The sequence below is a fragment of the Necator americanus genome, chromosome III, assembly GCF_031761385.1.
Source record: "Necator americanus strain Aroian chromosome III, whole genome shotgun sequence".
NCBI lineage: Eukaryota > Metazoa > Nematoda > Chromadorea > Rhabditida > Ancylostomatidae > Necator > Necator americanus.
In genome coordinates, this window is record NC_087373.1 from 28,172,836 (window position 1) to 28,186,599 (window position 13,764).

The 13,764-nt window shown below is 41.4% G+C and overlaps 2 protein-coding genes across 3 annotated transcripts; one reads left to right on the top strand and one right to left on the bottom strand.

Annotated features, from left to right (window-relative positions):
* Positions 1–1,334: 1,334 nt before the first annotated feature.
* On the bottom strand, positions 1,335–11,077 carry RB195_011184 (uncharacterized protein; the record flags this gene model as incomplete). 2 transcript variants are annotated; one of them, XM_013442952.2, is made up of 10 exons in its annotated part: positions 1,335–1,427; positions 4,640–4,724; positions 4,790–4,896; positions 4,956–5,542; positions 7,343–7,436; positions 8,793–8,885; positions 8,944–9,078; positions 10,553–10,659; positions 10,725–10,864; positions 10,929–11,077. In XM_013442952.2, the coding sequence occupies 10 exons, from the start codon at positions 11,075–11,077 to the stop codon at positions 1,335–1,337; spliced, it is 1,590 nt and encodes a 529-aa protein (XP_013298406.2). The 2 variants fall into 2 exon arrangements, with proteins under 2 accessions (XP_013298406.2, XP_064050082.1); XM_064192498.1 differs by lacking the exon at positions 1,335–1,427 and adding an exon at positions 4,491–4,523.
* RB195_011185 (uncharacterized protein) lies at positions 2,618–3,349 on the top strand (the record flags this gene model as incomplete). The annotated part of the gene is made up of 1 exon (XM_064192499.1): positions 2,618–3,349. One exon carries the CDS (start codon positions 2,618–2,620, stop codon positions 3,347–3,349), a length of 732 nt encoding a protein of 243 aa, XP_064050081.1.
* Positions 11,078–13,764: the final 2,687 nt, after the last annotated feature.

A 13,764-nucleotide genomic window follows, 5' to 3' on the forward strand; every position in this document is an offset into this window, starting at 1 on the left:
TCCTTGTTACACTACCAAACTTACAAACCGTTCCAATGCATGTACGGGCACATATGGCACACATAGCAAATGAAGCTTTGTTTAAAGGGATCACCCCACGAATCTGGAGTGGTACGTATTTCAGGTGGAGTATTCGTATACAGGATTGTAGATTATGGAGAGGGGGTGATTCCGTCCATTTCTTCCTAATTGCCGTAAAAAACGGCCCGGAAGATGCGGCGCGTGCACAAGGCTGGCGCGCTCCAATCGAACTCGTTGTGGAAAATAGCGCGCCGGAACGCTCGAAGCCGTATCTTCCGGGCCGTTTTTTTTACGGCAATTAGGAAGAAATGGACGGAATCACCCCCTCTCCATAATCACCTATCCCGTATACGAGTACTCCACCTGAAATCCGTCCCACCTCAGATTCGTGGGGTGATGCCTTTAAAGGTCACTAAACCTGAGGATCAATCGATATATGGGGAAGAACTCTATTAGTTCACTTAAGGACGCACTCTAAAAAAACACGTGAGATCTTCAACTCTTCAAATTACCTGCAGATAGAAATTAGTTGGCCGACTTACAGATATCCAACACACAAATACAAGGTTTTGTTTTTCTTGCTAGATTTTTCTAGGATGAGTGGGGCAAATCAAGCATATTTTAAGGAATTCCAAGCTAACTGGCGTCGTCGGTAAAGTTAAAGAATTTGACAAATATAACTATTAGTCGAGTATAATACCGCTACTAACTTCTGTCCCAAGGTCCGTCGCAAACTGTCAGAATCCTTGGAAATGGGTAAAATTAAATTTTGAAAATACCAAAGCAAATGAACTGCTGATTTCATGGTGTGTATAGAAGAAGAAAAAATCTGCGGTTCATGGTTGTTTGTTGTCTCATCTCTTAAAAACTGAAATGGAGGCAAACTTGAAAAAAAAAATCATATTTATTAGACTCGGTCATCATTCATTGTCAAAGGTATCGCACTTTAATAAAATCACATTTGGCACTGATAACACACTCACGAAAATGAAGTGAAATTTTTTTCTTTCCAATCAATACGAAATCAAGCACGACGTAAGGCAGGCAGTGATCACAACTCTATATATTTTGTCTAGCTTAGCGTTCAGCAAAAACAGAGAGAAAAACCCGAGGGTCCAGAAACTATAAAAATCTGCAAGAATTTCCCATTTCTCGTTCTCTTACATGATAATACATGTATGCATGGCAAGAAAAAAGTCGAACTTGTGTCCGACGGAAAAAAAAGAAAATCCGAACGAAGGACCTCATAGATCGGAGTCCGAAGTCGGCACGAACTACTGTAGAGATTATCACATTGTCATTACGTCATTTATTTAATAGACGGGAGTTCGTCCATTCCCCTCGTGCTTGATCTTCATATTCTCGAAAGCCTCGTAGTCGACTGGAGGTGTATCCGGTCGGGAAACCTAAACAACTGGCAGTTAGTTGACCTTAGAAAGATGTTGCACAGAATTGTTTTGAAAAAAAATGAGTGTTTCTAGGTCATTGGTAGAGATGCATGGTCAGTCGAGATCTTGAGGCAAGCAATAGTTCAGCTGAACTCGGCACTTTTCATCGGTTAGGAGCAGAGATAACTCTTCCCACAAAATATGTGGAAGTGACAATAATACCTATGGTCATTCTAATTCTTCTTCTATTCTTCTATTGTTCTATTCTTCTTCTAAATAATACCTATGGTCATTCTAAGCCAGGATTTTAATTTTTTTCTTAAGATCCTTCCTTCGGATAAACAGCAAAAACAGCATTTGCTTACTTCTTTTCAAATTTTACTTTACTGTTTTTACTTTACTTATTTGAAACACCTATAGGTGTGCCATAAAACAAAAATATCAAATAACATCATCAAGCAACTTGAAATGAAATTTGATTTTGATTGATTGAAATTGTAAGCTTGAAATTGATTGAAATTTTTGAAATTTTGAGCTAGACAGAGAGCTTGGTATTCTTCTGCACTAAGGAAATTTCTAGCTTTTTTTCTGTTTCCTAGATTTTCCAAAAGGTTAACCAGCAATTTTTATGACTGAATTTCTTCGTCGAGTCATTATTCGCCTCATTGAAGCCATCGCTCTACAAAATCTCATTGTGTCGCCGTGACCGAACGCGTTCTCCCGCATTAAAGCGACGCGTACGCGTTGGAAACGTTCGAGAAATGCCTCGGAAAATGAAATGCCGCCGCTTTCCTCTTCGAGGATTCATCGGACATCGAATTCAGGTCCGTTGATAGCACCGCCAGAGCACCAGGAACCGCTTTCATCGCGGAAGCGTCGCGTCAGTCCGACTGACTTCCTCTGGGCGGCGACTGTAGCCTATATTTTAAAAACTCCACTCCAAATTTTAGTCTTCAAATACAGCAGAATATTTTAAAAATAATTCTCAAATAAAAAGTTTCCTAATTTGCTAAGTAACAGAAACGCTTAAGATGGAAAAATTTCATAACGAACAATTTCCTCTGGAATAGAAGGGGATTGGAATCCAGTCATATCATTGTTCTATCAACTATTATTCAAATTTCATAATTATAATTATTATTAAACGGTGTTTCGAAACAGTGTTTCACACTGTTTCGAAACTCATCGAGGTATCATGAGAGTACAAGATGCCGCTCTGTCTCACCTTCATCGACTTGAAAAAGGCCTTCGACTCAGTTGAGACGGAAGCGGTCGTGGAAGCCTTGGACAACCAAGGCGTCCCTACTCAGTACATAAAGGTACTTCGAGAGTTGTACAGTAACTTCACGACCGAAATTTCGCCATTCTACAAGAACATCATCATTGACGTGAAGAGGGGGGTCCGACAGGGTGATACAATTTCACCCAAAATATTCACAGCCACCCTCGAGAACGCAATGCGAAAGTTGGAATGGGACGACATGGGAGTGAAGGTTGATGGTCGGCAGCTACACCATTTGCGCTTTGCTGATGACATCGTACTGATAACACCTAGCATCAGCCAAGCGGAACGAATGCTGACCGAATTCGACGAAACATGTGGATGCATCGGTCTTCAGCTGAATCTACAAAAGACGATGTTCATGCGGAACGGATGGGTCTCGGATGCCCCATTCACGCTCAACGGAACGAACATATCCGAATGCACCAGCTACGTTTATCTGGGTCGGGAACTAAACATGATGAACGACCTGACCCCCGAGCTGGGCAGGAGGAGACGAGCGGCTTGGGGAGCGTACAAGAGCATCGAGGATGTAGTGAAGAAGACCAGGAACACCCGGCTCCGTGCTCTTCAACACCACCGTTCTTCCTGCTTTGACCTATGCTTCGGAAACCTGGGCATTTCGCAAGCAGGAAGAAAACGCGGTGAGCGTCATTGAACGCGCAATTGAGAGAGTGATGCTAGGAGTATCCCGTTTCACGCAAGTGAGGGACGGGATTCGAAGTTCTCTCCTACGTCAGCGATCGAAGATTAGAGACGCCGCCGCGTTTGCCAAGGAAAGTAAAATAAGGTGGGCCGGACACGTGATGCGCTTTGATGACAACCGTTGGACCAGAGCCGTGAGCGACTGGGTTCCCCGCGATATTAAGCGCACTACAGGAAGACCGCCGACCCGATGGTCAGATTTCTTCACGAAGTCCTTCAAAGAAAAATATGATGCTCTTCGTGTCCCACGCGAAAGGAGGAACCACTGGGCTACTCTGGCACGCGATCGGGACAAATGGAAGAATTACTGGCGCCCGCTCGACCAGTTCGAAGATCAACGGGAGTCAAGGTGATCAAGGTGAATTATTATTAACTACAATTATGTAAGTAACGCAGAATTAACATTCCTAGTAAGAGAACTAGGAGGGAATCAGAAGTGGATTTTCCAGAAATGTGAAGAGAAATTTTACAAACAGTACGAAGTCAACATTGACCACAACCTCTCACCTTCACAAAAAAAACGGAATCCAAAAAGTTGGGAGTGGTCATTTTACTACTATTCGATAGCTACACGCCCCCACGAGATTTCGCTACAACAACTCCAACATCAATGTGACAGCAGCGCACTGAGCAGTCACACTTTCAAATGAGTGGCTGAATCAAAGAACGAAAAGACCGAAAAAGTAGTCCAAACGGATGAAAAGCATCATTTTCGCTCCAACAACTGTTGTGGTACATCGTATACAATTTTAGTATCCATCATTCTTTTGAATCCTGCATTCTTTTTCAATCTGCTGTTAGACCCGAAACCGAAAAATGTAGGGGTTAGCAAAAAAAAAGTTCTGGGATAGCAAAAAAAAAGTTTGGCAAAGAAAATACCGGAAAAGTAGTTTCTATAAACCACAAAAATAACTTCATTTTTTGTGTCAGGTTTCTTCGTGGTGAAAACTACCCGATTTTTTTTCAATTTTTTATCTTCATCTACTATTAATTACTATTATTTTATTTTGTCTATTATTTACAGTTACTTATATCTTTATCTTTATTTATTATTGTTCATTTTTTTATCTTTGAAGTCTTGGTATCAGGTAGCTTTAGCAAATCACATCCTTTATAGCAACTGGATCCTATAACTTAGATTATAACCATAATTTTTTCGGAAAGTTGATTCAGTAAACGCGGTGGAAATTTGCCGCTGTGTCTTGAACTGAAAAATGCTTCAAAAATCTCGTAATCAACTTACTGTAGCCTCAACAGTTTGCGTGGCGAGTTCGGCACTGCCGTTCCTGTTAAGTGTGGTGTTGTTTGTCTCTTTTGCCGCATTAGACCTGCAGAAATGTACCGTTTGCCAGAAATCGATTTCAAAAGAAAAAGCTGAACTGAAACGACATACCTCAATGTGCCGCCGAAGGCTTTTTCGTTTAGATGAGGTTTTCTGTAGATCCCCGCCTCGTATTGTTCCCAAACTGAAGAAGAATCTTGTCGAGAATTCATACTATCCTGAAATCACATCAGCAAATTTTTCCCAATCAACAAAACGTTTAGTGGAAATCCACAACCTTCTTCAGCGTCCTTCTTTTGTATGTGTCATAGTAGGACTCATAGTGATCTGTGGAATAGTTAGCAGGTTGATAGGATGCTTCAGGAGGGCCAGCATGTGATCCTGGCATGTAGACCGGTTCCTCATATGCACTTCGTCGAGGTATAGTACCGTATATGGATTCCGGCCCGGTGATGATCGGTCCTTCGCCAGGACTCGCAGGACGGAACGGAGGCATCATGAAGTGAGGAGGTGGAGGAGGCATAAAGTAGCCTCTGGGTGCGAATGGAGGAGGCATCAAAGGATACATGTGTGGAGGTGGCGGTGGCATCCGAACTCCTGGTGGTAACCGCATAGGTGGAGGCAACATGTGTGGTGGTGGCGGATGAGGAGGGAATGCACCGCGGAAGAGGTGTGGTGGTGGTGGTGGTGGAGGTGGTGGCGGAAATCCCATCATAGGATGAGGTGGCATCGGGAAAGGCATCCGAGCTCCCGGTGGAGGCACTGGAGCTGCGTAGAGGCGAGGGTCCGCGTACGCCAGATCCGCTTCGGAACCTGCCCGACGTGGCGCTTCTGCGAAAGGCACCAGAGCCGTACGTACCGCACCTGAAAGACACATCTTGCACAGTGCAGTGCGGATTGATTGACGTGAAATGAACGAACCGCGCCCTTTCAGACGCTTCTTTTTTGAAACTGAAGTAACTGATGATGAATTGCTACTGACGCCAGTTAGTCATCCAGTGAATTGTGACCTCAGGAATTCTTATTGATTACTCATTTATTTTACTATTATTGATGGATCTTTTGTATATCCAGTTGGAGATCTAAAATTTATTTATAGTGTTCTCATTCCCTTACGGGGAGTTCCCTTACGAGTAATTAATTACGAGGTAACGAGTGAGAATTCGCTCGAATTGTTGTGTTTTGTTCAAGCAACTACAAAGTAGCACAAATTAAAGAGCACAATGTCGAGTGACGGGGAAAACTCTGTTTTTCAGGCTATTTTAATTCTCGCAAAAGTTTATACAAAGTCCTACAGATCATATATAATTCATAAATGTCTCTTCTTTTGTAGGAATGATGCAAAAAAAAAAATTAAGGGAATTCCAGAAAACTAAAGGAATGGTACGTAGAGAAATTATAGGAATTATTGAAGGGGAAGGGAGATGAAAAATAAGAGGAACCAGTCATATATTATGAGGAATGAATATAATTAAAATGAAATAATAACGAAAAAGCACCAAAGGTGTTTTTAGACTATTTTGACTTTTGTGTGCGTATTATTTATGTTGTTGTTTATTATTTTATTTAAGAAACGCAAATTTTCTACCACATCTGTACTTATAATGCAATAATTAAGAAGACATAGTGCGCGTTAACACGCTTTACCAGCATTTTTATGGAATTATGCCGGTTTATGTGATTGAATTGCACTTCTGTTACCAGCGAAGACGATAAACGGCCAGAATCAGGAAATGCACAAGAAATTTACTCGCATGCTATACATAGGAGACAATTTTGTGTTAGATATGTAGATTCTATGAAAAGCAAAAGCTAGAGGAGAAAAACGCTGACATGATGCAAAAATTTTACTTTTCACTATCTTAGAATCTTTTAAAATAGCCGTTAATTTCTGGTTACCGTAAGAAAATCTTTTCTTAAACAGGTATTCTCACAAGGAACATCGTACATTACACCGGGCCACGGTTTCAACTATCATTAAGTTAATTAATATTTGGTTGAAGTTACTTTCGGTCATTTTTCATTTATTAATTTACTTTGCTTATATTTTCCCTACACAGTAGAAAAGTTTCTTCTTGTTTCCTATCATACTTGCTCCTCCTGTAATTCTATTGATAGATTCGCCGTATCAAATGCAGGGAAGGTCAGCGGTATCAAATCCATGAACGGTTCGCACGAGTTCAACTCATTCATTTTTCCGAAAGCGCACGCACAACAACCTTTTTCAGTTTTGACCTCATTACGGTGGGGATACATTCCCGATGTTTCTTCTCTCGTTAATCAAAACTCATCCACGGTAATTCTAACGATACTCTTTTACTTGTGGCGAACCTTTAAACAATTAGGACAATGTCTTGACATTATCATCGATTCGTCCCACTGCCCTGCGTACGTTTGAGTTCTCATAGTACCCGTCCTCGTAGGCTACGAACGCACCTTTTGCGTAGGTGCGTTGTAGATGTTGTCTACGCGAAGGCCTTGACCGACGTCATATCAGCTGTCTTCACAACCGCTAGCGCTCGATAAATCTATCAAAAGTTCGCTAAGAAGGCATATAGGGCCAATGACCTGACCTCAGCTAAGTACCAAGTGACTTTGAGGCGAGATGAGATCAGATGAGATGAGGCATAGGAGAAGAAGAGACAACGGAAGTCGTTTAATCACCTGTCTCACTGGCTGCTCTTTTCCCTCCTCTGACGAGGCTACTACTAATGCTTACGCTGTCGTATTCGCCATCCTGCTGGCGTCGTTCCCAACCCTGAAAAAAAAAACGGAGGACTGGTTTAGTTGAAGTATTTTTGAAAAGACAAATGACATTTTTTGTAGCTTCCTTCATGTTATTTTCGTAGAAACTACGCCGAAAAAAGGAGGATAGGAAAGTAACTTGTTTTCTGCACTTTTTTAAAACCAACTGCGCTGAGACACGTGAATGTACTTCAAACAAAGTAGTTTGTCAAAATATTGCGGAGTATTGTAGGTATGATAGAACTAAGAAGCGATCCAGAAGAAAGGGAAGAAAATAGAAAATGAAACACGTATAGACACAATGGATTAACAAAACTACAGTGAATTAAATCTCAAAAAATTGTTAGAAAATCTTGGAAAGGCCTGGACATGAAAGATGTTGTGGTGTGAAAAATGGTAAGAGGAACGGACTGATCGCGGTTCCACTGAACAAAAGCGCTGTAACAACCGTTCGCAAAATTGGACAAAAGTCTCGATCACTAAAAAATTTCCCATTGACTCAAGTTGTTTCTTACAGGACAATTTGCAATTAAAGTCAGTGTTCACGGAAACTTTCAGCTTTGGGCTCTTTCTGGTAGCAGAAACGAAGTGGGAATAGCTCGAAAAATGTGACATACTCGCCACAAGCTCGCAACGAAGAAGAGCTTTCAGGAGATTTCGCATGCCTCAATTTTTCCGACGAAGCACCTCTTTTCACACCTACGATTGGTGAAGTCCACTTCAAACCGCTTTCACTTCATTACTTGTGCAAATGTAATAACTTGCCATGGTTCTACTCGGTATTTTCATCTGGATTCTAACTCTTGGACTTATGGGTATTACTTTTCTCACTGCAGTTTTTGTGAACTATGTTCTAAGTCGTGCTTGGCAGTGAATAAAACGCTCATCAAAAATTCAGGTGGAGAACGTCTTTAAATCCGGAAATACTGATTCTGTGTGGCAGCTTACAGGATCAGAACCAAGTTCATCTAAGTTCACCAAGTCAGAGAAAGAAGAAAGAAAAAAAAAGAAAGTAAGAATTCACCAAGTCTTAGTCTCATCGACTTGCAGGATCCAACGACCCTTGGCGTTACTAGCTTTGGTAATGAAAGAATATTTAGTGAATTCCAGCTCTGTATGATCAAATTAGGACGAAAAAGGCTAACTACAAAACTAAAAGTGATGGAGAACTTAAGAAACGAGTATTTGTTACATATGATGCTCCTACTTAGTGCCGAAATGAATAAAAGAGAAAGGAACGTACGATCCCAAAAACTTAGGGAAACGAATTATTCACTAACACCTCAGTATGTTCCTGAATCCACTAGCTTTTTTGTCTTTTCTCTGGTTAGGCTACCAATAGAACATCTGTACTTTACTCTGTTCTTACCTTAGGCGCTCGATCCACTTGATCTTCGCCCTCAACGGAGTTGTTCTCTTCGCTTTGTGGACTACCCGGCGACCGTTCTCCTGTAGATCCTTCCTGAAAAATCGATCTTTATCACCTCAAATCCTCGAGGCAAGAAGCCATCAAAATCGACCTTGATAGCCTTTAATCCAGGCACTTTCTCGTCCATTTTGAGGTAGATCGAGTCCGCGTAAGCATGAAAACAGCATCGAACAAGCGCATTTGCCGCCTTGTTGTTCGTACAAATGAAACCATGACATTCAAGCACCTAAATTGATTCGATTAATCTATCAAAAAAGAAAAAAAAAACTAATTCTGGACTCATTAGTGTTGAACTCTTTCCTGAACGATGTGTGGCATAGTGCCTATTCTCATTAATGAAAAGAATTCTAGCACTAAAATGATTATGTCACTTAACTCTCGGAAATACCTCAGAAAAAGGGAGTATAAATGATTCGAGCAAATCAATGAGAAGGTTTCAGTTTTTTATGCTCTCGTGTAGTTTACGTGTTTAAGATTTGTTAGCTGAAACAGTTGAGCTAGATATACGTTATAACCATCAGAATGTGTACAAAAAAAAATTAAAACCCATGTTGACGCTTTAAGCAAACATTAAATGCGTTACTTGTTGAGTCAGAAACAACCCAAAAATATAAGAGAAAAGTATGGTTCAATATTTATTATTGGAACTTTCAATCGAATTTGTTTCTAACTACAATAGAATTCACTACACTCAGATAGAAAAGTCAGTGGTACTTTTCTTTATGGTAACAAAATGGTTAGATTGGGTGAAGCGCAGTTGGTAGGAGCAGTTGTGACTGCACGATCGATCGATGGTCCGAAACTGCCCTAGAGCCAACCAAGCCTTTCATCCCTCTGGGATTAATAAATTGGTGTCAGACGAGTCAGGGACGATAAAAACACTGACTTGACACATCGGCTAGCCCCGCAATGTATTATTAGTGCGTTCATAAACCTCATCGAAGTCAAAAGCATAGACGCATCCCAAGCGGATTGACAGACGTTTCATCCTTGATCGAAATGCTTTGTTCGGCAAGTTGGGAGCGCTCCCCTCCCCCACTTACGGACGCACATTCAACGCTCATTTTGTTCAACTGGGTGAGCGTGACGCCTCTGCTGCACAGCGACTTTTTTCTGTACGATACACACCGTCCCTCTTCGCTCTGCTCAGCCGCTATCGAAAGCGCGTGGCGGTCACCCAGTTGAACACAATCGGCGCCAACTATAAACGCTATTGCTTCGACGAAGAAATGTCGAAAATTCGAAACAAATCATGGCAAAGCTCAAGAGCAGAATTTTTCGCTCCTAGAGTTCAGTTCACGGGAACTGAGAAATTCGAAAAATATTACTAGTTTACTCTAGCTAAAATTCTAAAGGCATTCTGGAAAGGGACCAAGAAACTTCTACTATTAAAAGTTACCGAACGCTGATTTCCGATTATCTCTTCTTTAGTGACATCATTGCTGCTACTTCTACTAATACTACTAATTTGACTCTTTTAAAAAACATAACTTCGTTATATTAGTCGTTTTCTATGAACAATAAACCATTTCATGAGGTTAATTATTTTCGGCCAATAGTTTACCTCAGGTCTGATATGTAAGTAATTGGACATATCATATGCACATGCAAATATCCTCTATGATAGTTTTTTTTTCGCAGTGTTTTCGAGAATTTTTCTTCTCGCCAATGTACGGGCAACGAACCATGGAACAACCTACCTTGACTCCAGTGGTTCTTCTCATGATCGCCGCAAAAATCGGCGGATGTGGCGAGTCTGGAATGTTGGCAAAAGGCGAGTCAAGCGGAAGAAATCGTTCTCCACCTCCTGCAAAACGCACGACGATTAATCCTATGCGGTAGATGCTGAATCGTTAAGTTCAGTTAATCGACCTTCAACCGCATATCCGGTAACATTCACGTATCGGACAGCAGCGCAATAGTGCAACGTGTTGATAGGAAAGAAGGCCGTCTCGCTCTTTTTATCCCCTTCAATGTACTCGAGTAGAATACCATTGGACCAGACGGACAACCTGTAACAGCTTGAGTTTACATTTCGGATGCTTCCACAGCATTCTCAAGGTATCGTGTGCTCACCATGAATCGATACCCCGAGTTTCTGGGGTGTCCTCTACTGGATAACGTTCCCTTAACGGTTGTTGTATACCCTGTAGACCATCCTTAGTGATAGTTGGAACTGATGATCCTATGTACAGTACTCGGCACCGACAGAGCGGTAGGACCATCTGTAACAAATTGCGTTGGAGTGTGCGAGAAACAACTTCGAGAGAGAGAGGGATGAAACGGAGACAAAAAAAATTATGTCGCAACGAAATTCCAGAAGCGACGCAGCAAATTTGATTGATTGCGCTGTTTTTTTTTGCTAGGATGATAAGTGATGACGAAGGTGGCGGGGCACAAACTCCTTCGCTCGATTCTGTTTCTAGAGCAATTTTTCTTGATTCTAGACCGCTGGGGAAAGCAGAAAAGAAGTTGTGGAAGGAATCTATGAAGTACGTGAACCTGAAAAAGGGCAGGACAGTTAGACGAAAACTAGGCGTTTCAAATATAAAAGATTTTTCAGTTCCTTGGACATTTTTCTGGAGCAAAAAAGAAGGAGAATCTGCAGGCTAGGTCAAAATATACGGGAAGATTTTTTGATAATATCAGTTTCCACAGAATTGACATGCATATAGTCGGAACCACATGTGTTCAACCATTTGAACGCGACGCGTCCGCAGCTAGCGTTTCCCGTCGAACACATGCGATTGTACCGATGACATCAGTGTTTGCAAATGATAAGTTGGTGATTAAAACACTAGTTTGTGGTAACATTACCGTATTCCTGACGATTACCGTAATCAACAAATCTGTTCAATATACTAGAGTTATATAGTTACTAGAATTAGAGAATTTACAAGACTATCATAAAAACGAGAGAAATTATCAAATATGTGTTACCAAAAGGAGTAGCACGGGTGTGTGGATGAGAGAGGCGACTGCGAGGGATCAGCTGGTTTAGTCGCACTTTCACGTAACCAGCTTTTGTCTTTTAGCGCATCTACACATGCTATAGTGCAGATACTGCTATATAAAAGCTGTTACATGAAATTGCACACTACATTCAGCTAAACACTTCTGTACATTGAGGAAAAAACACTTTCAACGAGTTTCAGAAGACGACTTCTTCAAAAGAGGAATTTACGTTGAAAACACGCAACATGAATGAGTGGATAAGCTGCCAAAATGGGCTGGAAAAACTACTTGGAACCTGAAAGATATTTCAGAAAAAGCATTGGCAAGTGACCAACCCCCATTTGCGTTTAGATGATGATCCAGAACTACCGAAAATACCGTGATCTAAAGTGATTATCACCAGAGATGTAACTTCGAAAGGACAACCTGCAGTGCGTACAAAGTATTTTGAGATACCTACGAAGTCGAGAGAGAAGAATCGGAAGAACATCCACACTCTCTTCTAGTTCCTTCTACAAAACAGCAAAGCTGAAGAAATTTGATTTTCTCAACCTCGACAAGATGAATCCTAAGGTTTCTTCTATATTTACCACTCGAATACGTGTCTACTGCTTTTGGCCGTGAATCCAACATCTACTAGGAGTTAATACAGGTTCTCTATACGGAGAACACGGTCAGATCAGTATTTGATCCACAATTGGGACTATCACCATTTAAATGCTTGTATTTACAGTATGCATATGGTGAGGAGGGGAGCCCGGTGCCCAAATGAGGTCCAAATATGGGGAAAAGGCACTGAAAATGAGCACCGCGATAGTAGTGTGGTTAATGAAGATCGCAATTAAAGCCTAATCGAACCATTGATCTTCAAAAAAATCCACAAGAGCATATTCTGGGTGTTTATTCACTCACAGCATAACCATTCGTGGCAATGTGAAGAGGGGAGAGGAGGGGGTGACCGCACGTCTCCTTTGCTCACCCGCCTGCCATGATCCTACCCCCTAACCGCGGTAAGTCAAAGGTGGAATGCGACCATATCCTAAACGAAGAAGAGTATTCTTTCCAATACCACTGCTTAGTCTGAAAGTCCCTGCTCTCTGCAATTCCCAAAAACTGGGCAAACACGCGCCTGAGATGAGCTACAAGGAAACTAGCACGCACAGATTTATGCCGCTATCCGTGAAAATCAAAAATAATTTCCAGGTATATCCTCATTCCGTTACCCTAGCCTACCATTAGTTATCGTTAGCCTAAGCTCTGCATCTTACGCTTGTGTTTGTCGCGTCAGGTCCTAACTTCTTACAAGTTTTCCTCAGTGTAAAACTGCAAACCGATTCATGCTGACTTAGGGGACGTTTCCCGGAATGGAGTGTCCATAGAAAAACTAAAGCTTCTAAAACCTAAACGTTGAGATATAAACAGAGAAAATGTTAGGAGCATTTCGAGCTTTTATTTTATCTTTTTATGAAATCTGAAATGTTCATAAACGATAGCAAGACTATTTGTGTAGGAGTCTCCAAACATAGTCAACCTACAGGTTTGAGAATAATTGAAAACGGCTTATCGCAGATTCCACAAGATTTTCTCAAAGCTCTATTCCGTTTTTGGTCAAATCCCAGAAGAAAAATTAGTCTGGATAGGAAGGAACATCAATCAGATGCGGGATGGTAAGAAGATAGCAAGCAGAGAAACGACAGAACTGATCAACCATGACAAAATACTGGTAAGTCAAAGGGTAAACAATGTCATGAATGTGTATAATGTGATTAAAGTTTGAAGAGTGCTCGTGATTCGTTCACCTAACAACACCTCATTCAACCAGTTGCTAGCAAGAGAATTCATGACTTTGAAGTGGAAGAATGCGGCGAAGAACTCAACCCGATGATGACATCTCGTTTTCGCCGCCACTGCCCCCCTCCGCTCTCAGCTGGTTTCCCAATAACAGTGTCTAAACGAG